General features: G+C 43.3%; 1 protein-coding gene across 3 annotated transcripts in view; it reads left to right on the forward strand.

The window, feature by feature from the left end:
- SLC2A12 (solute carrier family 2 member 12) overlaps nucleotides 1-25,581 on the forward strand; it is a 41,260-nt gene that overhangs the window by 12,172 nt on the left and 3,507 nt on the right. For all 3 annotated transcript variants that reach the window (XM_087718435.1, XM_087718433.1, XM_087718434.1), the window contains 3 exons: nucleotides 14,170-15,501; nucleotides 20,390-20,512; nucleotides 24,574-24,706. In XM_087718435.1, coding sequence (XP_087574561.1) covers nucleotides 14,178-15,501; nucleotides 20,390-20,512; nucleotides 24,574-24,706 — 1,580 coding nt within the window. In that variant the 5' untranslated portion in view covers nucleotides 14,170-14,177. The remainder of the gene's footprint in view (nucleotides 1-14,169; nucleotides 15,502-20,389; nucleotides 20,513-24,573; nucleotides 24,707-25,581) is intronic.

Here is a 25,581-nt window from a genome sequence, read left to right on the forward strand (position 1 = left end):
CCGCTAAATCCTTAGCTAAGTTGTTCATTACACATGTATATCATTTACATGGAGTACCGGACCGCATCATCTCGGATAGGGGGGTCCAATTTACCTCCTTGTTTTGGAAAGAGTTTTTGAACTTAATAGACTCCGCCCAGGGCTTAAGCTCCACCCACTACCCTCAAACTAATGGGCCCTGCGAGAGGACTAATTCTGTGCTGGAGCAGTATCTCTGATGTTTCATCAATTACCAGCAGGATAATTGGGTGGAATTATTGCCTCATGCTGAGGTGGCGTATAACAACTCGGTACACAGCAGCACAGGATTTACACCTTTCAAAATAGTGTACGGACATGATTTTGTGCCTATCCCTGAGGTACCTCGAGAAAACCACAAGTGCTGTCCCTTTCCAAGTGGAGTGACCAACTCCGAAAGATGTGGCCTTTGGCTTACCGGGCGCTGGATGCGGTGCATCGAGCACATAAGAGGCAAGCGGATAAAAAGAGAATGAAGCCGAGGAGTATAAAGTTGGTGATTGTGTATATTTATCTACCAAATTTCTCCAGACCTCTCAAAAGTCTAAGAAATTGGGTCCCAAGTATGTTGGCCCGTTCCCAATTATCAAGGTGATCAACCCTGTGTCCGTACGTCTGGAACTGCCTAAATATCTCAACCATGTCTACCCGGTATTTCATGTCAATCTCCTAAAGCCTGAATGTACTTCTCCGTTGTGGGGCCCTTTGGCGGCTCCACCTGCCCCGCTCCTGATTGAGGGTGAACAGCATTTTGAGATTAAAGAAATTTTTGACTCTAGGAAACATAGGAACCGTGTTCAATATCTTGTGGCGTGGAAGCATTTCCCTCTCTCTCATGCTGAATGGGTCGATAAGACCCATGTGAGGGCTCCTCGACTTCTCCGTAAATTCTGCTCTGCCTACCCAGACAAGCCTTGACCTTGATTGATTTCTCTTTTATTTCCCCTTCCCTTTTTCTTCTATGTTATGTTGTTTGTCTGTTTGTCTGTTCTTTCATTTCTGCAGGGATGATTGTTCTTTTTTCTGGAGGAGGGCTGGATGTCAGCCTCTGTTTTGCTGCTTGCTTTTCGGCTGCCATTGAAACGAGGAGGGAGGGCATGGTATTTGGGTGAGGGAAATAATCTGTACTGGAGGACTGTTCATTGGGAGTAGTTCACACCATTCGTTTGCGCATGTGGAAGGAGGGGAGTTTACCGCCAAGGCCAACTGTCCGGCATACCAGTCTGATGATGATTTTTGAAAATGTCTCCCATCTGACAGCTGTGGAGATATACGATTGGACTATGGACAGGGGTACCAAGGGGAGGGGAATGAATAATGTAGTGATATCTAATGCTTTCGCGCGCTTTTGCTCAGATCCAGCTTTGCTTAACTTCTCATTACTTATAATCAGTAAAAGTACTCTTAATTCTGCAAAATGGAGTTGAGTGGTTTCTTTCTTGGTTATTAAGTGAAGGAGCCCTGACAGAGACTGCAAAATCTCCACTCTGGGGCCAGCCAGAGGTGGTATTTGCTGGTTCTCTGAAATACTCAAAATTTCTGCTACCAGTTCTCCAGAACCTGTCAGAACCTGCTGAATTTCACCCCTGGAATAGGGTTGACATGATAGCAGTATTGCGGTATCTCAGTGGGTGACACAAAGAAGAGAGAGTAAAGCACCAAAGCACCTGAAGGCGGAACAAGAAGCAAAGGATGGAAACTAATCAAGGAGAGAAGCAACCTAGAACTAAGAAGAAATTTTCTGACAGTTAGAACAATTAATCAGTGGAACAACTTGCCTCCAGAAGTTGTGAGTGCTCCAACACTAGAAGTTTTTAAGTAGATATTGGATAACCATTTGTTGAAATGGTAAAGGATTTCCTGCCTGAATAGGGGGTTGGACTAGATTAGATTTCCAAGGTCCTTTCCAACTCTTTTATTTAATTCTGTTCGGTTCTGTCTGGTCTCTTCCATTCCACTCCACTCTACTCCACTCCATCTTTCTTAGCCCAACCAACCTCACAGGGTTGGCGGCGGGGGGGATTGAGTGTTCTGTGATCATTGCTTTTCACCCCGAGGGAGAAATAGCAAACTACCCAAGCAGGTTTTGCATCCTTGAATGTTGTATTTGCTGTAAATAAACCAGCTTTGTGTTACAATTATAACACTTGCTTCACTGAATGATTGTTCAGGTAATATTCACCCTCTTAGGAATGCCTGCAGATGTGCGCAGCACATTTCAAAATCAGGCAGAGTTAAGGGCTCCAGCAACTGAATTAAGTGCAAAGAGGTTCAGGAAAGGATGAGTCCCAGGAACAGCTGAAGGAAAGATTAGAAATCAGAGTAGACATAAAGGGATTCAGAAAAGCTTCAGCTTGTACAAAAGTTGGAAGAACCAGAATTCTCTTTCTAGGCATTCAAACCACAAATGCTGTTGAAATTACCTGTGTCCTGGAGAAGGAGAGAGGAAATAGGGGAGGAATAGTGTTAACAGTGTAAGCAACACAATTGCTGTGAATTTAAGAAATTTAGATTTACCGGTAGATAATGTCCAGGAGAACATTTTCACACTTCAGCCTCTAAAGTGTATATTTTCAGAAAGCTATGCAGTAAATATGTATGTGTTGGGGAAAGTTGAGTTCTAAATATAAAATGTAAATCTAAATGTAAAATCCAAGCTAATGCAAGTCGGCCTGTGCAACTAAACATGCTTATACAAGAACTAATGCAAGTGTCTTCATTTTAAATTTATTGCTTTGATGTTAGTAAACCTATAATAATAATAATAATAATAATAATAATAATAATAATAATAATAATAATAATAATAATAATAATAATAATAATAGAAGCAGGCATTAATCTTGTGATAAATCACAAGGCTTCTTATAATTGTAAGAAGATGATGTTGTTTCCCATCAAGAATCTGCTTGGAAAGGAAAGGGGACAGCATGGGTCCTTTGTAACTCAGCTGTCCTAAAAAAGGGTGACAAACAGTTCAAGTAATGTTAATATGTATGCCACTTAGAGTCATTGTTGAATTTGGGCAGAAATTTAAATTATAAATAAACAATTTTTTTGCATTTTATTAATTTCTAAGTGCTTAATTCTATAGTACCTGACGTAAGAATTTATCATTATCAATCGATGAGTAATCTGCTGGAATTGGCAGCTATAAAGCATTTAATGAAATAAATTGCATAATGTGTGGGTTTTAATAAAGTAACATATATGAGAAACTGGAACTATACCAGAATATGTTTTCTTACTTGCATAGTAGTGTTTTAGAAAACATTCCTTTCACTTTCTTCTCCCGCAAGTTTCCAAATGTTTGTCATCTGGCTATAATGTTAGAATCACTATGTCCTAATCTGGATGCTATATATTGATTCTTTTTTTATGCTATGTTGCAATATGTATATTATTTTCTGTTCCTGATTACCTTGACTGAAATATGTGCCAGTTATATCCATTCTTAATTTTTCATTTACCTGATTCCCCCCACCCCCAACCAAACAAAGTGTCTGGTGATCTCCATTTTCTCCATTAGTTATTTACAGTGTCATTAGACTGAGTAGGCAACTACAATTTTCCATCCTGTTGCCTTTCTCATCCCAGAGCATGATTCACCTAGCCAAATCATATGCTTTCCCATCTATGATGAAATAGTTGGCAGCAGCAAGCAGAGAGGTGAGAAAGAGAATCCAGACAATACATTGCTACACTAGCAAGTTTTTCTAATGCCATAGTACTTTTTAGAACTTATAATAGAACGTCTATTTTTTTTTCTTTCCGGCATTTTCCAGCAAGTGCAGGGTGTGGTTTTTTTTTTCCAATGGAGTGTTGATCCATTGGGTACAACAAGAATTGATTAACCAGATTGTCACCCGAGCCCGATGTCATGGGTTGAGAGAGAGAGATTGGCCCAAAGTCACCTTGCCTACGAAGGAACTTACTTGGTTTCTAGCCTGGTGCTTTAAGTTCCACACCAAACTAAAGGTCTCTTCCTCAAAAAATTTCTAATGCCATAGAGCAGTGATGGCAAACCTTTTTGGCACCGAGTGCCCAAACCGAAATGCATGGGCATGCGCCGGAGCACAAGAAACCCAAAGACCAGCTGGCTGGTGCACACATTTTCTGGCTGTTTTGGAAGCCCGCTTTTTGGGTTGTTTTCAGGCTGGCTTTCGGACCATTTTGAGGCTGGTTTTGGGGCTGTTTAGAGGCTGTTTTCAGGCCATTTTCTGGTGCTCCAACACCCTTGAAGAGCAGTTGCTGACAACATGCGTGCCCACAGAGAGGGCTCTATGTGCCACCTCTGGTACATGTGCCATAAGTTTGCCATCACGGGCACAGAGCATTGCTACACCAGCAATTTTTCTAATGTCATAGTTCCACTAAGGACCGTCTATGAAAAAGTTTTCATCCAGGGATATGGCAGGTTTGGATGTTTCCAAATAAGCTCATTAAAACCCCAAGAACTGTGCTGGCTTCCAGCGGATTTCCAAGTATAATTAAAAGCTGTCATCATCACTTACATAGCCCTACATGGCACAGGGTCATGTTATTTGCACAACAATCAGTCTCCATCTTTCTTTGTTCTACCTAGTTCTTGTCTTTATTTGACTGAAAAGTGGAATGGTTTTTAGGTATTGGGCATGTATTATATTATCAGGGTGTTATTTTGGAAACGATTTTTTAATCACTTCGAATCACTTTTGTGACGTTAATAGCATATAACTTATTTAATTAATAAGCCATTTCCAAATAACGTCAATGGTGAATAATAAAATATACAATTATAATAACAGGTAGTATAAGAAATAAGAAAGTAATTAGTTTTTAGTGTAATACAAAGTTCAAAATGGTTTGAAATATTAAGTCAATAAAATATGTTTTGAAATTACTGTTCAGGTTCATGTCTTGACTTGCTTATGACTAACAAAAGTAAACAAAGTGAAATGTAGCAAGAGATAATATAAAAAGACCAAGTGAAAGGAAATCTAAGGGAATTAATCATTAAAATAGACTTGGGAGCCAACGTGTATGTACTCTTGCAAAGAGTACAGGTTCTTTCTTGAATAACCAACTACTTAAAAATAAATTGCAATGGTGCATGGAAAGCTGTTGTGGCTCGGTAGGAGCCTTTGGAGCTGCTATCAGTGAGTGGTTTCAGGATGCTCTCGGGATGCAGGATAATGAGCTCGTTAGGGGCTTCTGCAGATAAAAGACGGATGGTGCCACGCCTTAGTTGCAGAAGTCAACGTTCTTCGTTGTTCGTTTGTTCGTGAGTTCAGTTCCGTGATTCAAAGAGGCACTTGGATAAGTGATTTGCTTTCTGTAAACCTGATTCAAAGAGGTACTTGGATAAGTGATTTGCTTTCTGTAAACCTGGTTTGCTGTAAGAGTTTTGTTTTTGCATTTGCTGTGTAACTTTTTGCCAGAGACTTTATCTATGTTTATTTTCTCTCTAGACTAATCGACACATTTCATCTTTATTTGGATTCTGCAGTCACACATTGTGATTTAATCTCAAATATTTCTTCAGAGGTGGAGTTCGCTGCAAGCCCAGATCCTCCCTACCAGCGGGTTACTTGCCTGAGATCGGGGGCTGCGAGGTCCATAGGCTCTTCAGCCAGGACATAGCAGCAACGCTTGCAGGGTGGAGTTGGAGCCCCCCGCTTGAGTTCTGTGCGCGTCCTGGGCCGGTGCGCCACCCTGCGCTATATTACGCCAGGAGCAACCCGCCGCTGAGGCGCGGTTCAGCCCAGGCGCCTTTTACTTGTTGCGCTGTGCTGCTTTGGTGAGATCTGCGGCTTTTTCGCCACGGGCTTGTGGCTGCGAGGCTTTCCAGTGGCCGTTCATGGCTGTGCCGATTTGAATCTCCGCGCTCTCGGAGATGGCCGCCATTTTGGTTTGGGTCTCTGCGCATGCGCAGGAATCGGCCGGAGAAGGCAGGGCATGTGATTTTGCGCCCTGCCGTCGGCGCCATTCCAACGGACCTCCTCTTTCTCACTTGCGACTTGCTGAGTCAGTGAGGAGGTCGTCTCAGCCAGTTACTGTTGCACGTGGTGCTTTGTGCAGTGGAGCCTTTATTCATTTTACGAGGTTGAGCCTTTCCAAATCTCTTCCCTCTCGTACAATGGCAGACCAGTCTGGGTCCAAAGGTATTGGGGATCCAGTTTGTGAGCCCTGTTCCCTTGACGAGGGGGGGGGGCTAGCCCTAGGCCCAGTAGGGCCGCTACTCGGGCTTCCAGCCATAGGCCTCAGGCCTCATCCCCCATTAAGGACAAATCCCATAAGCGCAGGGATAAGGCCTCTGAAGCATCTCATGACTCACCCCCGGTATTAATCCCGCAACGGGCCTCTCCAGCACGCCCTACATAGCAGGGTTGGTCGCCTGATATTCAATTACCTCAGGCTCCCATTTCTGCAGAAGGGGGTTTGGGGCCCCAATTCCCTCTGTCTCTCTCGGAGCTAGGTGGAGCTTCGGCCCATTTGCCTCCACGTGCAGGGCCTTCTGCTACATTTACCCCTACTGCTGCAGGCCTCAGGCCTATGGAAGGCCAGGATTTGGGCCTTCATCCTGATTTACACCAAATGATATCTGCAGCTATTTCTAGGGGGGTAGATGCGGAGCTGCTTCGTAGAGCCCAGCCTCCTAGAGCCACTGTGGCCCACGCTGGGCCTGATCCCCAGCCAGTGCAGGGAGATTCCTTTGTTCTCCAGACTGACCCACCCTCGCCTCTACTCTCTGTTTATAGCGAGGAGTCAGCATTAGTGGAGGAAGGCAAGGTTATTGACAGGGAATTTTCTGATGATGAGGGCTTGCCCCTGGACCAGCCTACTGCCCCTGGTTTATTTCGACATTCTCTCTTTAAATCATTACTGTATAAGGCTAAAACCACCACCCACATGGGGGAGGCAGCCTCTAAGGACAGCACGGCTGTAGGATTAGATGCTACTGAGCGACTCTTCGCTGAGCAAGTGGCTTTGCAGGATGTTATTCCCTCGCCCAAGTTATTTCTTGATCTGATTCAAAAGCAGTGGGATCAACCCACTGCGGTTAACCCACCTAGCAATGGGGATAGGAAAGTCTACACCTCTACTCCTGAGTTGGAAGCTCTTCTCCAGTTTCCCACAGTTGATGCTCCTATTGCTGCCCTCGCCTCTCCAGCATTAATTCCATCCAAAATTTCGGAGGGCCTGAAGGCAGAGGACCGTAAGGCCGAGACAGTTATTCGCAAGACTCATCAGGCTGCAGCCTGGGCCTTCCGCTCGGCTACAGCAGCGTCCTTTTTTAATAGGACTTCCTTGGTCTGGCTTAAACAATTGCAGAGTAGGCTTGCGCCGGAGGAAGCACGCCTTCACCAGGATATTACCAAATTAATGGCAGCCTTAGAGTTTTCTGCAGATGCCACCCTTAGTGCAACGAAGTTCGCCTCTCGAGCCGTAGTCTCTAATGTGGCATTCCGGCGCTTGCTGTGGCTCCGCCATTGGCAGGTTGATGTCAAGTCCAAGTGGCACCTTGCATCCACGCCCTTCAAGGGCGGTGCCTTGTTTGGGTCTGTGCTGGATCCCATCTTCATTGAGACTAGGGATAAGCGTAAGGTTCTTCCTTCCACCGGGGGCCAGGCCCATAGAAGACAACAGCCTTACAATAGGCGACAGCCCTTTCGGGCTGGGGACTCTGGATTTGCCCCTGCTCCCTATGTTCCCCACTACAACAGGGGTTTCTCCCAGTCACAGGATCGCGGCCAGGATCGTGCGGCCGCCAGGGATAGGGGTCGCCAGCAGAATCAGGCGCAGCCCCAGACTAGGAGGCAGTTTCATAGAGCTGGAAACCGGTCCATTCGGAGGTACCGGTGACTCGCAGGGGGAGGAAGCCATAGGGGGGATGGCGGGCCATCCTAGATTTGAAAAGTCTCAATCGGTACATCAAATACCAAAAATTCAAAATGCAATCTCTCAAAAGCATACTGGCCTCCATCCGCCAGGGTGACATGATGACATCAGTCGATGTCAAGGAGGCGTACCTCCACGTGCCCATACATCCGGCACATCGGCATTTCCTACGCTTCCAGTTCAATGGCCGTCACTTTCAATACCGGGCCTTACCCTTTGGCCTCTCATCGGCCCCGCACATGATCACGAAACTCCTAGCAGTCGTAGCGGCATCACTTCGCTTGGTTCCAATACGAGTGAATTGTTATTTGGACGACATCTTGGTCCTGTCCTCGTCCTCGAACCAGGCCCTACGAGATCTGCAAATCACGATGGACTCGCTGCACAGTCACGGGTGGGTTCTCAACCTTCCCAAGAGCCACCTGCAGCTGACCACCTCGCTGCTCCACCAGGGAACCATCATAGACTCAGTGTCTTGCAAGGTCTCTCTCTCTCCAGAGAGGCGGCAAAGCATCCAGCACCTGACCACTCAGGTTATGTCCCAAAGACTCTTGCCATTGGTGACGCTGTCCAAATTGCTGGGGAAAATGATATCTTGCATCAACGTGGTTGATGCGTGGTTCCCTGGGCCAGATTCCATGCACGCTCACTGCAATGGTTCCTGCTCCCCTTCCAGAGGGCACACACCAGCCACTCCCAATCCAAGGTTCGGCTCCCACACAAGCCTTTCATGTCCCTTCGCTGGTGGACGTCCTCCAAACTCCTGCAGGGGTGCTGTCAGCTCCTCTCCATTTAGATAATTAGGAAAGAAAGACCACGAGACTCCATGCGTGGAAATCAAGTGTACTTTTACTAATTATAAATGATTAAAGGCATAGCGAAGCGAAATCTGAATATTTAGGCGCGAAAGCGATTGATATATAGAATAGCCCATTCCCCTCCCCTTGGCATCACAGTTACAGTCCAATCATAATTCTCCCAAGTATCAGGTGCGAGATAACTTCAAAAGGCATCACGAAGATGGAATGTCGGTGCCGTTAGTCCTGGCGGGAAACTCCCACGCATGCGTAGTCCGATCAGCCGGTGAACTCCAGAACCTTCCTCCAGCACAATGAGTAACCCCTCCCAAATACCATGCCCTCCCTCCCCGTTTCATGGCAGCCGAAGCAACAGCAAAGCAGAGGCTGACAGGTGCCCCTTCAAGGAACTGGACCGCATCCAGATTACAATGGAAGCCAGCCTGTTTGGATGGGGGGGGCACGCCCTGGACCGTGTAGCTCGGGCGCTGGTCGAATCAGGAACTGTCGAACAGCATAAATTGGCTAGAACTACATGCCATCCGCCTAGCCCTCCTCGAGTTTCGGGACATTGTCTCACACAACCACGTGTTGGTCTTAACCGACAACGTTGCCTCCAAGGCCCATGTCAACCGCCAAGGGGGCACCCACTCCAAGGCCCTGATGCTGGAGGCGGAGAAGTTACATCGCTGGGCGGAGACCAAGCTCTTGTCCATCCGGGCGGAGCACATTTCAGGTGTGGCCAACACACAGGCAGACTGGCTGAGCAGAGCGGAGTGGCAACTTCACCCCGACCTCTTCCGGGAACTCTCTCGCCGGTTCGGCCGTCCCGAGGTAGATCTGTTTGCGCAACCACACAACACACAACTTCCGAGGTTTTACGCCAGGTACCAGGTCCCCGGAGCAGAGAGGGTGGATGCTCTATGCAGTCCTTGGCCAGCCGGCCTCCTTTATGCCTTTCCCCCTCCCGATTCTTCCGTCGGTCATCCAGAAGATTCTGACAGAACAGGCGGAGGTGCTGTTGGTTGCGCCGATGTGGTCCAGACGTCCCTGGTACGCAGACCTCATGCACCTGTCGGTCTCGCGGCCGTGGAGGATTCCAGACGACCAGATCCAGCTCAACCAGGGGGCTCTCATCCATCCGAACCCCCAGCTCCTGCAGTTAGCCGTGTGGCACGTGAGTGGACTATTCTGACTGGCCTTCACTATTCGAGTCAGGTGATTGATACTATCCAGGCGGCCCGACGTCCATCCACTACTCATATTTATGAGGCCACCTGGCAGGCCTTCTGTAGGTGGTGCCGTTGTACCGGGGCTGACCCTATCATGGCTTCGGTGCCACAGGTCTTGGACTTCTTACAATCAGGACTTAATAAGGGCCTCGCGCCTAACACACTCCATCGGCAAGTCACAGCATTATCCACGGTGGTGGGAGGCGGCCAGGGCCGTTCCTTGTCCCAGCATTCATGGGTCAAGGCTTTCCTGAAGGGTGTGACGAACTTGAGACCTCCGACAGTCCACCGTTATCCTACCTGGGACTTGACCTTGGTGCTCAGGGCTCTCACGTCTGCCCCGTTCGAGTCTATCTGATCCTTCGGCTGCTGATGTTTAAGACTGTGTTTCTGGTGGCCATTACATCGGCCAAGAGGGTTTTGGAGTTGGCAGCGCTGTCTGTGCGTGCGGATCTCTGCATATTCCATCCTAACAGAGTAGTCCTCCGTTTGGACCCTTCCTTCCTTCCGAAGGTCAATATGTTGTTCCACAGGGCTCAGGAGCTCGTCCTTCCGGACTTTTGCCCGCACCCTTCCCATCCCCAAGAGCGCCAGTGGCATCATTTGGATGTTCGTAGGACCTTCCGACGTTATGTAAAGCGCACGGCCTTGTTCAGAAGATCGGAGGCGCTCTTTGTTTCCTTCCAGCCGTTGTCCATGGGACAGAAGGTGTCCTCCCACACCATCGGCCGATGGTTGAAGGTGTGCATCGCTTTGGCGTACGACAGTCAATCCCGACTGGTTCCCAGATGTATTACGCCTCATTCTACCAAAAGTGCGGCTACCACAGCGGCCTGGGCTATGCAAGCCTAGGTGGAGGAGATCTGCAGGGCAGCTACTTGGGCGTCACCCTCGCCATTTATTAGACACTACAAAGTTGACGTATATGCCTCGGCTGAGGCCTCCTTTGGGTGGAGAGTGTTGCAAAGGGTTCTTTCGTCTGCGGAGGATCCTGACCAGCCTAGCTCCCGCCATGGGACTTAATTGCTTTGGCATGTCCCATGATTGGATTCCCCAAGCAGCACACAGGAGAACGACCGTTGACTTACCTGAACGGTCCTTCTATGTGTGCTGCGAGGGGAATCCAAACCCGCCCGCAGTTTTGGCTGGCCAGGGCTTCTCCTTGACTATGACTTATGACTAACCTTGACTTTTGCCTGACTGGACTTTCTCTGGACGTGACTTAATACCTGCGTGGCTGTGGCCATGAGTGACATTGACATGCATCTTTCAACGACTGACTTCGTGCAAAACTGATCCGATCCAGTCTGAGGAGGCGTGGTCAAGATTTGCATACTCAGTCTCTAGGCTAATGGACAAAGTTAACCCATGATTGGATTCCCCTCGCAGCACACATAGAAGGACCGTTCAGGTAAGTCAACGGTCGTTCTCTCTCTCCTCCTTAATGATGAATATAATGACGTGTAACTGTTTCTGGGCCCATTGTTTAACAAAAGTTAAACAATGCAATTAATGGAACATGCATTCTAGTCCTTGGAAAGACCAACCTAAGGTGGATATTAAAATGTGTCTTTCAACCTATGCCCAGCTAGCATGGTTAAATAGAATTTTATTTTATTTTATTCAGAGTTTCTTCTTTAAAATCAGAAACTAAAGTAATGTCTAATATACAAGATAAGTGGACTGTCAGCAAACCTAGGAGGAAAAAAAGGTAAATCATAAACAGTACAAACCTCAGGCCACATGGTTAAGCAGGTTCATAAGACTTACAAGGCAGTCTGCTTGAGCTAAACTTTACACACACACATACTAGATAGATAGATACTGTAGATAGATCGACAGACAGACAGATAGATATAGTCATACTATAGATATAAATACAACAAGACCAGCATATATATTTGTGTGTGTGTGTGTGTGTGTGTGTGTGTGTGTGTGTGTGTGTGTAGATTTTCATGGGTACAGGTATGCAGGTCTTGGCGTATTCGGATCTTTTCCTGTGTAAGATTGAGAGTATCTTGGCGACATTTCGACGAGGTCCCATTCGTCATCTTCAGGTTGGTGCCTTCGGCTTAGTGCTTATATGAGCAAAGCGTGATCGGAGCTGCCATCTTTCTATAAGTATTCGTGAGGGGGTGTGGAGTGCTGGCTTTGTTGCTGTAGGCAAATTGGTTGGCTGTGTTGTAACATCTTGATTAGTTGATGGAGTTGATGTTTGCAGATTAATCGGCTGTTTCATAACATCCTGTGTGGCTGAGGTACTTCGCTGTGTGCCTATTGTTCTTTTGTGTTGTAACGACCTGGGTAATGGGCTGTGTGATGACATCCTGCGCTCTATTGTAGTGATATCCTGAGTCCTGTGCTGCAACCTCCTGGGGGGTTGGCTGCATTGTAACATCCTGAGCCTTTGCATTGTAACCTCCTGAGTTCTGTGATGTAATGTCCTGAGCAAATGGCTGAAGTGTAACATCCTGGACTTTGGCTTGGCTCCGAGTTTGCGGTCTTGCCATGTGCTCATGGTGAGTGTCAGTTTGTTTTGTGGGGGGGTTGGAGGGGGTACAGCAGTTGGTGATGCCGCCGTGGTTTGGCTTCTGGATGGTGGTTGCATTTGGTCTATGGGATGGGTTTGGGTTTGAGTCTGGTGAGGATGATTGGTGGTTGCGTCCTGTGTTGTTCTGGGTCTGGTGTCGGTTTTCGTGGCTGGGACTCGTTTGTTGACTAAGGCTAGTTTCCAGATGTCTGGTAGGCAGGAGGTATCATCACATTTATTCATGTTGTGGGGATGTTTCTCTATTTCGATGGCTTCCATAATTATTCTCTTGTTGAAGTGTTCAGTTCTGGAGATTAATTTGGTTCTTTCAAAATCAATTTCATGTCCTGTTTCTTCAAGGTGCTAGAAGAGGGAGGAAGTGTTTTCTTCTTTTCTGACTGCGTTCTTGTGTTCTGCAATGTGTGCATTTATTCTCCTATTAGTTTGTCCAATGTATGTGGCTGGGCAGATTTTGCATGGTATTTCATAGACTCCTTGGTTTTCTAGCTGGATCGTGTCTTTGGGATCTTTTAAGATGTTGGCTATTTTTTGGTCAGTGCCGAAGGCTGTCTTGATATTGTGTTTGTGGAGAATTTTGCTGATTTTATCTGCGGTTGGTGTGTGGTTTTTTCTGGTAGATGGTGTGTCCTAGGGAGCCATTGGGTTTTTTGTAGATTAGGACGCCGAGAAAGGGAAGTTGGAGTCGCCCTCCTCCCTTACATCATAGGCACCACAGATAAAATCAGCAAAATTCTCCACAAACATAATATCAAGACAGCCTTTGGCAGGATGTTACGAAACAGCTGACTAATCTGCAAACATCAACTCCATCAACTAATTACCACACAGCCAACCAATCCACCTACAGCAACAAAGCCAGCACTCCACACATACACCAACCAATATTTATAGAAAGACGGCAGTTCCAATCACGCTTTGCTCACACAAGCATGAAGCCGAAGGCACCAGCCTGAAATAAATAGTATGGGAGATATTATCTGAACAGTTTAACATTGCATACCTCAATTGGAACTTCATGTGAATTCATGTAACCGTTTAGTAGTTCTAGTATAATTAATCTAGGTCCTTTCCTAAATCTTAAAATCCAAAGGATGAAAAAAGCTTGTTGAAAAACTTTTTAAAAGGAAGAAAAATAAAATAAAACAATTACTTTTCTAATAAAATGGTACTTTGATATTAGCTCCATTTCTCAGGTTTCCAGTTGTCCGTTATTCTGACCTCTCAAACATCCCCATGTTTTGGCACAAAAAAAAAATGATTATGGAGATCAAAGATGTTTTGTTGTGAATACTCCCTCTAGATACACCATTTCAACTCATAACCAGCACATTCTGTCATGGAATTTTTGTTGATGACAAGTAATACTGGATAGGACTCCATTCATCAGCAGACCCTGGTTCCATTCGGGATCCAGAAAACTCTGCAACAGTTTGACCATGATTAACCATTTCTCTATGAAGCGGTATATAAGTCTACTGCTATTGCTATTGCTATTGCTTTAGCTTAATTCTTAATTCTCTGGGCTCATATAGTATCTGGTTTTTGAAATAAAAGCAGTTAATCTATTCAAAACTCCTTTTATACAATTCTCCATTTTAACTGCTGGAGCATCGTAGAAAAGTATGGTTTCTAAGCTATATTTACTGATGTAACAAAACTAAATGATTTTTCTCATATCCTTTAATTCCAGGTTGTGGAATGCTCACTCTCCTGTCATCTGTCATTGCGGCCATCAGTGGGTTTTTGATGGGTTATGAGCTTGCAGTTATCTCTGGAGCTCTTCTTCAGCTAACTAGCATCCTAAGCCTTTCGTGCCGACAACAAGAAATAATTGTAAGCACAATTCTTATTGGTGCCTTGTTAGCTTCAATAACTGGTGGAATCCTGATAGACAAATATGGGAGGCGATTTACCATTATGTTGTCATCTGCTTTCCTAGTTGTGGGCAGTGTGATTCTGATCATTTTTGCCTCCTATGGACTACTTATAGTAGGACGGATTGTGATAGGGGTTTCTGTTTCTCTTTCTTCAACTGCAACATGTGTGTATATCGCAGAGATTGCCCCGCAGCACAGAAGAGGTCTGCTTGTGTCTTTAAATGAACTTATGATTGTTACGGGCATTCTTTTTGCCTACATTTCTAATTATGCTTTTGCTAATGTTTCTCATGGCTGGAAGTACATGTTCGGCCTTGTTATTCCACTGGGGGTTTTACAAATAGCTGCTTTATATTTTCTTCTGCCCAGTCCTCGTTTTCTGGTTATGAAAGGTTTTGATGAAGCTGCTAGTAAAGTACTTGGAAAACTCAGGGCAACTTCGGACACTACCGAAGAACTGACCATGATCAAATCTTCCTTGAAAGATGAACACCAATATCATTTTCTGGATTTGTTCCATTCCAAAGACAACATGAGAACACGGCTGCTGATAGGGGTTGGTCTCGTTTTTTTTGTACAAATAACTGGACAGCCCAACATCTTGTTTTACACATCCACTGTTTTGAAATCAGTTGGATTCCAGAGCAATGCAGCAGCTTCTTTGGCCTCAACCGGGGTTGGAGTAGTTAAAGTGATCAGTACGATACCAGCTATTTTTTTTGTGGACCACTTAGGAAGCAAGACATTTCTCTGTATTGGCTCATCCCTCATGTCAGTGTCATTGATCACCTTAGGATTAGTGATGCAAAATATACATGTGAATGTCACCACTGTCTGTTTAAACCAATCTTTGGAAGAGATTCTGTCTCAAGGAGCAGGAACTGGGACCTTCACTAATGAAACTTTTAAGGAACGTTTTGCTGGCACGACTTTACCTATTAAAAGTTCCTCACAGTGGAAGGATGAAATTGCTGACCCCGAGTATCAGAACGGGACAACATTGGTGGGAGACCAAACATTTATCAGAATGCAAGCAGAATCCCAGGTTGCAGTTGAACCGGCCAAGGTGCAACCCTTTTTGAAATGGATCTCTTTGGCTAGCTTGCTGGTTTATGTTGCGGCTTTCTCCATAGGACTTGGACCAAGTAAGTATTACATATATTGCTTTCTCTCATATTTTGGTGTAGTGTTAAGATGCTTGGATTGAAGTCACTGATCAGGAACGTTTTACAATAAAAATTGTAAAGCAAAATCTTTGCTGATGTGCCAAGAGTATGTATGATATGTCTAAGACAGTGGTTCTCAACTTGTGATGCACATACACATACACACTGGGGGGGGGGCAATATCACAGGGGGTCTGCAAAGGTTTGAAGAAATTTAATGATTTAAGTCTTGAGTTAAATCTTGGTGGTTTGTGGCCACAAAAGGTATTTAAAGGAGGTCAGTGGTGAACAAAAGATTGAGAACCACTGTTGCAGGAAATAGATTTGCTTGCAAGCAGTTGGATTCCCCAGATCAATGTTTCTCAGCCTTACTGGCTGGGGAATTCTGGGAGATGAAGTCACACCTCTTACAGTTGCCAAGGTTGGGAAACAATAGCAATAGCAGTAGACTTATATACCGCTTCATAGGCCTTTCAGGCCTCTCTAAGCAGTTTACAGAGAATCAGCATATTGCCCCCAACAATCTGGGTCCTCATTTTACCCACCTCGGAAGGATGGAAGGCTGAGTCAACCCTGAGCCGGTGAGATTTGAACCGCTGACCTGCTGATCTAGCAGTAGCCTGCAGTGCTGCATTTAACCACTGCGCCACCTTGGCTCTTCTGACCCAGACAAAAGATAATATAATTGCTGTCTGTGTCACATCTTGTTTGGCCCTCAGAAGCTTCTGCTAGTGTCTGTCTCATTAGTAAACAATACTTTTAGGTTGGAGGATACATTTTATAGTTTAAGAATATGGTTTGGCTGGTAACCATAGATCAATTTAAAGAATGGTTGCCGTTATGAACATAGCCATCCATTTATTTGAAAACAGGCTGGTGAGATCATATCCCATTATTTCCTCTAACTCCTGGAGGATGTGCTTAACCTCAATGTACCATTGCTTTTACTCAGATTAAGGGGATAAACTTCTAATCAGATATTGGGTTGCAGCCATTTACCTTTTATTGGTTTCGGGCAGGCTATGTTGTGCCAAAGGCTTGGGTGGAAAAAAAAGCATTAAATGCTGTGCTTTATATAGCATTATTATATTTTTTATTTAAAACATCTTAACCAAAATAAATAGGATTTAGATAGGGCAGGGAACTTGGCTGACTTCAAGGAAGATCTCCTCAAGAATATTAATACTCCAGGGCATGTCACTATCTCCTAATCAAATCTACACTTCCTACCTTTGCATCACTGTGGAAACAAGGTGAAATGATACTGGTGGCTGGTGCACACATCATAGTTAGCCATTATGTGATCTACTTGAAAATAATGTGACACTAAGATATTGTGGTTTGTAGTTTAGAGTTTATGATTCAGGGTTATGTGTGAAGCCAACTAGGCTTTTAAAAAGACATCAAATGGTTTGTAATAGAAAGCTATTTTTGCCTTGTAAAAACCATGATAAACAAACGGGTGGCTCACCAGTTTTGTTCTTTTTTGTGTTACACAGAAAGTAAAAGGTATAAGAGGGTTTTTAAAATTGGTTTTGCATTCTTAAAAGTGATTAAATTAAATCCAGCAGCTCCTTGCTGCTTTCTATTTTAGGCTAGGTTATTCTAAATTACCGTATTTTTCAGACTATAAGATGCACCTTTTTTCCTCAAAAAAGAGGCTGAAAATCTGGGTGCATCTTATACACTGAATACCACATTTTTTGCCTCACGAATCCCTGCCCCTTCACCAAAATGGCTGTGCATACCCTTATGGAGGCTTTAGAGAGCTCCTGGGGGCTGGAGAGGGCAGAAATGAGCAAAAAACGGGCCGTTTTTGCTCCCCCCCAGCCCCCAGCAGCACTTTATAAGCCTCCATAAGTCTATGCATGCAATTTTTTTGACAAAAAATAGGTCCGTTTTAACAAAAAATGAGCTGTTTTTTGCTCATTTTTGCCCCCCACTCTCCAGGACCACTCTGAAAGCTCCCCCCCAAGGCTATTCATGCCTTTTTTTAAAAAAGGAAACGGGCCCGTTTTTGTGAAAAATGGACCGTTTGGGGGAGGTTTGCAGAGTGGAAAAACTTTTTTTTTCCTTTTGGAAAGCTCTTTAACTTATTGATGAGAATACATTGATCAAGTGCTGTGCCAGCAGAAACAAAGTCTTAGGTGCTGCAGATGGTCAGCAATTTTCTTTCTCCAGCACATGGATAAATACACCTGGAAACATCTATCTATCTACCTACTCTCTCTCTCCCTACCTATCTACTGTATTTCTCTCTCTATCCCTCTATCTAGCTATCTACCTCTCTGCTCTCTCTCTCTCCCTATCTACTGTATTTCTCTTTCTATTTGTCTCGCTCTATCCCTCTACCTATCTACCTACCTACACACACACTCTCTCTCCCCCTACCTCCCTCCTGTATTTCTCTCTCTCTCTCTCCCTCTAGCCACCCAGAGTCCCAAGGGAGTGGGGGGCATACAAATCTTAGTAAAGTAAAGTAAAGTACCTACCTGCCCACCTACTCTCTCACTCTCCCTACCCATTTTCTCTATTTCTCTCTATTTTTCTCTCTATCCTTCTACCTACCTACCTATACTCTCTCTCTCTTTCCCTACCTACCTACTGTATTTCTCTATATATATTTCTCTCTCTCCCTCTCTCTCTCTCTCTCTCTTCCTTTATCTACCTACCTACCTACCTACCTACCTACCTACCTACCTACCTACCTACCTACCTAACTACTCTCTCTCTCTCTCCCTACCTACCTTCTGTATTTCTCTATCTTTCTTTCCCTCCCTCTATCCCTCTATCTACCTACCTACTTTAAAAAAAAAAGCCTCTTCAAAACCTTGGTGCATCTTATACTCCGGTGGGTCTTATACTCTGAAAAAATACAGTATTAGCAGCTAACGAATGCATACATCAATACTCTCAAAAATGAACAATTCCCTTTGTTCCTCCGGGATTGGGCAGCCTATAAATCCATTAAATACAAATATAATACAATACAATTTTGGCCTTTGTGGCTGAGATTTCCTAAGATCTCAAGAAACCTTTTGCTTCATTATCTTTGGATTCCATTGTAGTATTTCAGCGCATCAGGTGGAATGAAAACTTAAAATGTCTGTCTGTTCTTTCTTCAGAGCCTTCAGCTGATTAGATGTAATGAATAGGATAGCTTGAATATCCAACATTGATTAAACCCTTCCTTTCACTTTTAAAATAAATTCTACTTTGAGAAATGCCTGAATCACAATTATTAATAAAGCTATTAATGAGAAAGAAACAGTCTCTGTCTCCAAGGAAGGCTGCTGAAAACCAAACAAGAACAGGCTTGCCCTGTTCTGAATAATAGATGTGAAAAAGTGTGTTAACATAAACTTTGCTGCTTTAGTATGTTATTTTGGTAGGATTACTCGCTTCAAATGCTCAGTGACCAGGATGGAGCATTGTTATATTCTAGTTTCTTTTCATAATATTGCCTCATTCCAAACTAAAGACGTACTTGAATTTCTAGAAACCTGGACTATGCTTGAGGCTACCGCATGGATCCTCTTGTTTTTCATGTTCCCTCTTTGTGCAAGGGAACTTTTCCCCAGAGCAGAGCAAGGAACAGGATGGGAGTAAGTGAACTGATCTTGCTGCCTTCTGAAGATTGAGATCTTTATCCTATGTTCTTAAGGCCCGACCAATGAACCCAAGCAAATCAGAACTCTAAAACTTGATTTCTTCTCACATTTCCTGTTTATTGAATACATCATATCAGCACAACTTCAATGGAAAACCAATTCTAAATCTTTCCCACAGTTTCAGTATAATTAAACTAGGAAATAACCCCATCCCCAGATATCACAGGTCATGTTGGCCAATTTGGTCAATTGGTGGGCTCTCTAGGCACTCCTTCCCAACCTTATCGGTTGCCAGTAAAGTTTAACCTTGGTTCTCATAAGAAAGCTCTTTGTTGTGTCTAGTAAAGCTTTCCAACCATCTTCCCCACTTCCCCCCTCTGTGTGACAACGGCGGAACATGAAAGATGGCTGTGACTAGGTTTGTTCGAAGTTAACACGATGCCATTTAGGAGCTTAACTTAAAGGTAGATAATTTTGTGATATTACTGTTCCTCAGTTAAGGAAAATTAGATAATGATGATTTCAACAACATCTGGAGGACTACTTGAATACCATTGGCATTGACAAAATCACCATCATTTGCAGAAGGCAGCTTTACTTGGAACAGCTTGTATCCTAATTTAAATATTAATAAACAGCAATATCTACCTATCCTGGTCCTTGGGAAGGACTTGCTAGGCAGAATAAAATACCAAATCCAGTCTAAATATCTGGCTGGCTATGTGACCAACCATAATTTATTCAATTTGTTATGTCCATCTCATCCGAGTGACTCTGGGTGACTCAAAGCAGATAAAAACAGTGGAAATGGGGAGGAGGGTAGTCATTTAATTTTTATAAGAGGACATGGTAGCTCAGTGGCTAAGACACTGAGCTTTTCAATCAGAAAGGTCGGCGGTTCGAGTCCCTAGCACTGCGTAATGGAGTAAGCTCCCATTACTTGTCCCAGCTTCTGCCAACCTAGCAGTTCGAAAGTATGTAAAAATGCAAGTAGAAAAATAGGAACCACCTTTGGTGGGAAGGTAACAGTGTTCTGTGCACATCTGGCGTTTAGTCATGCCAGCCACATGACCATGGAGATGTCTTCAGACAGCGCTGGCTCTTCAGCTTTGAAACGGAGATGGGCACCGCCCCCTAGAGTCGGGAATGACTAGCACATATGTGCGAGGGGAACCTTTACCTTTACCTATGAAGTATAAATCAGGGTAGAAGAGTGTGAAACTTGACTAGTTAATTGATTTTGTTTTTTGATTTCAGTGTCGTGGTTGGTATTAAGTGAAATATTTCCTGGAGGGATCAGAGGAAGAGCAATTGCTTTCACATCAAGCATCAACTGGGGGGTTAATCTCCTTATCTCATCAACATTTTTGACTGTAACAAGTAAGTTTGCTGCCTTTTTCTCCTCTTGGTGTAGTCCAATGGTAGTCAACCTGGTCCCTACCGCCCACTAGTGGGCATTCCAGCTTTCATGGTGGGCCGTAGCTGTAACTCTGCTTTATAAATTTTATAAAGTAAAGTTATTTCCCTACTTTATAAATCACCATTACTGTGGAACCAGTGGACGGTTAGAAAATTTTACTACTAATAGAGATATAAAAGTGTGTGGTAGGTATAAAAAGGTTGACTACCCCTGATGTAGTCCTTTAAAAATAAGTTGAATTGATGCATATTTGAGCAGAATTCCAGAAATCTGGGAAAGTCCAAACATTTGTTGATGCTTCATTACTAGAGGTTTCAACAAAGTGTGGACAACCATTTGTCTGAGATAGTATGAGGATTCCTGCTCTAGGCAGGGAGTTGGACTAGAGGACTTCTGTAGACAGAAGGATATTTTTAGTATTATATGACAAAAATCACTCTTAGAATGAAAGTAAAGTAAAAGAGAAAATAGTCATTACTTGTTACGTCCAAGGAAATGACAACTGAGTAGTATATTTCACAATATCCTTTCTAGTATCTGCTATAAGGTTTTGTTTTGTAAGCTAGTAATTTCTATTTGTTGAAAATAAAACATATTTGTCATTTTTCAATGTTGAACTGGTTTTTTTTTTCATAAAATATTTTATTCAATTTTCACATTCCATTTGCAATCATTTATATACAGGGTATTTACTATATAAAAAAAAAGAAAAAAAAGAAAAACAAAGAAAAAGGGAATAAAACGAACAAGTAAAGAGAAAACACAACTCATCATTCACAACCCCACCCTTGCATCCTCCATACACCCCATCTACCCCCTCCAACTTTCCTTTCTCCCTCTAACACTCCCCTCCTACTTCCCTTTCCCCTCAATCCTTCCTTCTCCCCTTACTCCCCGGACACCCTCCTTACCTTCCCCTTACTCCTTCCTTACTCCTCCCTCTTCTTTCCCTCTACCTCCCTCCTTGGTGTATGCCTTTATTCGAGTGTTGTTTGATCTGATAAAAGTAAAATGAACCAAGGAAAAAATAATAATAATAATGATAAAAAAAAAAAGAACCACCGTATATAAATACATTCTTGTTCTTATTAAAACTATGTTGACACCCCCCCACCCCACCCCCCACAATCCCCATCCCTAATCCTCCCGACTTCCCAGGGCCCACACCTGGCACTACCTTCTGTCTAAAATATCTTGTATACATATGAATTAAAAAATAAAAGTATATATCAAAAGAAAAGAAAAGCAGAGAAAGGAAAAAAAAAAAAGGAAAAAAAGAAAAGAAAAAAGAAAAAAAAGAAAAAAAAAGAAACCACTCTTGTATTGATCTCAGCCCCCCATCTTTATCTATGCTTAAATAGTATAAATCATTCTATCTATATTTTATTCTCGTCTCTTACTTCTTTGCTATTTACCCCAACCTTCTGTAGACTCTCCCGTTCCCTTCCTAAACCTCATGATCCCTTCCAATAAAATTTAAGCAGCGTGGTTCATGCCATATATTCAAATATAACTGTACAGACAAGTAATCAAACTTTCCCTTCTAGTAAAATTTAAACAACGTAAATAATCTTTCTTTACCCCTTTTTCAAACAGTAATTCAAAATAATAAATAACTTAGTTCATTCCACATTCATTTTACCTTCACCCCTCACTTGTCTGATATTTACCACTATCAAATTTATACTAGCATTTGTTTAAAATATAACTCAGAGTGAATTGTAGCATGAATCATTCCACATATTCCAATAATACTTTCAGCAAGAGTCAGTTAACCTTCTATTTTAAGGTAGTCCCTTCTAACAGAGTTTAAACAACATAAGTCATTCTGCATTCTTTTTACAGTTATCTTCCCAGGCGGCTTCCTGTTCTAATAAGCTTTAAACAACGTAGATTTTGCCCTCTTCCCTTGCTTGTCTGATATTTACCACAAATAACGTAGTTCATTCCACATGCATTTTACCCTCATCTCTTGCTTGTCTGATATTTACCACTATCAAATTTATACTAGCGTTTATTTAAAAAGTAACTCAGAACTATTACAACCAACTTTCCCTTCAAATAAAAGTTAAGTAGCATGGATCATATTCAAATAATACTTTCAGCAAGAGTCAGTTAACCTTCTATTTTAAAATAGTCCCATCTAACAAAGTTTAAACAACATAAATCGTTCCGCATTCTTTTAACCACTATCAAATTTATGCTAACGTTACTTTAGAATCTAGCTCAAAGTAGTTTCACCCAGCTTTCCCTTCTGATAAAAATTAGTCCACTTTTTCTACCGGAGAGAGGTCTCAAACCCCCATTCAGTCCTCAACTTTAGGAAGTCTTTTGAAGTATCTAAATTCTCGATCTGCGTTCTTCTGCTTCTCTGAGGGAGGAGGGGCTGCCCCCTCCATCTTGCAGCCGCATGACCAGCCGTTTGCTTTCTCCTTCCGCTTGTCTCTCCTCTCTTCCAAGCGCGTCAGGAAGACCCGCCTTCAGAATCCTACAATAGAAATCTTGAGCCTCCGAAACAGAGTTAAGACGAAATCTTTGATTCTCAAATGTAACTGTAATACCGGCAGGGGCCTCCCATCTGTATCGAATCTGTTGACTCCTAAGCTCCTTAGTTAAAAAGGTGTAATTCCTTCTTGCCTTCAACATCTGAAAAGGAATATCTTTGAAAACAATCAGGTCCTGGCCTTCAACTCGAAAACCGTTATTATGAAACTTTTGCACAATCGCATTTCTAGCTTCTTTTGTGGAAAAATGTATAATTATGTCCCTCGGGAGTTGTCGCTGTTCCGCTATCAATGAGTTCTGGCGATAGATTTTCCGAATCTGCCAATCAAAGTTAAGTCCCGGGCTTCCCAGCGCATGGCTGAAGGCTTCAGCAAAGGTCTGTTTCAAATCCTCTTGCTCCTTTTCACGGAATCCTCTGACTCTAATTGCAGATGCCTTCCTGTTAAAATTTAACATCATAAGCTGATCTTCGTTATTTCTAATTTTTTCTTGTAAAATTTGAATATTGGTAGTCAAATTAAAATTAGCCTTCTCCAGACTTTCCAATTTGTTCTCTATTTCAGCAGAGTAATCTGAGAGGGCAGACACGGCTGCAAACGTATTCGCCTTCATTTGATTAACTTTAGATTTTAAATCATCATAAAGTTGCAATACAAATTCCTGAATTTCTTGTTTAAAGGCATTAAACATTTTAAAGAGATATTCCTGTGTTAAAACTTCTCCAGTAGAGGGCGTAGGAGACAAAGGCTGTGTTTCCAGAAAAGATTCTTTAAATTCCTTAGATACATTTGTAGCAAGACGCTTCTTTGATCTGGGTGCCATAATAAATAAACAAGTAAGCAGCGCTTCACTCCCCTCTATTTCCAAAGAAAAAGAGTTTATTTTGTTAAGGAGCAGTCTGCAGGAAGATAAACCCGGCTAAGTACATCCAGTAATCATCCACGGAGAGAAATCGCCATTTTGAAGTCTATTTAAACAAAGAAGTCTTTAAGACGAATGGAGCTGGTATTTAAGATAGTAATAAAAGCATAAATCTCACAGGGGTGGTACCCTCCCGTATCAATTCTAGCTTGAAAAAACTTTGTTTTGTCCTGGGGGGGGCTAGCCTGTCTGGGGCTGCCAAAAAAAAAAAGGCAGCTGAGAAGAACTGGCCGGAGATAAAAGCTCCGCTTCGGCTGGATCTAATCTCTTCCACAGCCCAAAAAAAAAAAGGCTGTGGCTTATGAATAGACCCTAGTCTACGGAGCTATCCTCCCTGCCCCTTTCTTAGCCAAAAAGGGGTGCTATCTATGATCTTATTTAGATATACAGACCAGGTCTCTGAGGAGCTCGGTGGAGCCCTCCTCGGCAACAGGCCACGCCCCCAGGAAGTCTAATGTTGAACTGGTTTTGTAGTTGCTGTTACTCTGTGTATTAAGATTTGTATGTTATAGCAAATCTTGGGTAACCTGAGATTGTTCGTCCAAGAATATGGGTCCTTAAAGTATCTGAGTCAAACAATTTTTATTCTTTTTAGACCTACTTGGCTTACCCTGGATATGTTACATTTATGCCCTGATGAGCCTAGCATCATTAGCTTTCGTCATTATCTGTATACCAGAGACAAAAGGATATTCTTTAGAACAAATATCCATGGAACTGGCAAAACAGTAAGTACAAAGCAATGTGCACATATATTGTAGTTGTTTATATACAAGTGTATTACAGGTAGTCCTCGACTTACAATCACAACTGACCCCAAAATTTCATTTGTTAAGTGAGTTTGCCCATTTTACGACCTTTCTTGCCCACAGTTGTTAAGTGAATCACCATAGTTGTTAAATTAGTCAAACTGTTGCTAAGTGAATCTAGCTTCCCCATTGACTTTGCTTGTCAGAAGGTCACAAAAGGAGATCACGTGGCCCCAGGTTATTGCAACCATCATAAATAGGGATGCTACAAGGGTCGTAATTGTGAAAACTGGTGGTAAGTCACTTTTTTCAGTGCTGTTGTAATTTTGAACAGTCACTAAATAAACTCTTGTAAGCCGAAGACTGCCTGTACTATAATTAAAGATTTATTTGACTCCAGGGGAAAAAAGTCACTACACATCCCTCTGGATTTATAACACTTAAAGTTACAGATAGTGATGGATGTAGGCTTGAACACCATAATTTTATGCTTTGATGATTCTCTGAAATGGAGAACAGCTGATGTTTAGTGCAGCGGCCCCCAACCTTTTGGGCACCAGGGACCGGTTCTGTGAAGAGAGATTTTTCCACAGAGGGGACGTGGTTTCATGTGCTGCCTGCATCCCACAAATAGGGCTGCGCTTGTTTGAGCTACCCAGTTTCTGGTATGCTGCAGCCTGATGCCAATATACGGTTCGGGGATTGGGGAGCCCTGATCTAGTGGACAAGTGGTGACATATTATGCAGTAATAGAAAATAATGTCAGACTATGAGTGAATAGAATTGCCAGCTACCACCACAAGTTATGCAAGCATGCCATCACTGCCCCGATTTCCAAACCTGGGAGTTCTCCA

The sequence above is a fragment of the Thamnophis sirtalis genome, unplaced genomic scaffold (assembly GCF_051295495.1).
Source record: "Thamnophis sirtalis isolate CommonGarterSnake01/CBP01778 unplaced genomic scaffold, rThaSir2_p1.2 scaffold_6, whole genome shotgun sequence".
NCBI lineage: Eukaryota > Metazoa > Chordata > Lepidosauria > Squamata > Natricidae > Thamnophis > Thamnophis sirtalis.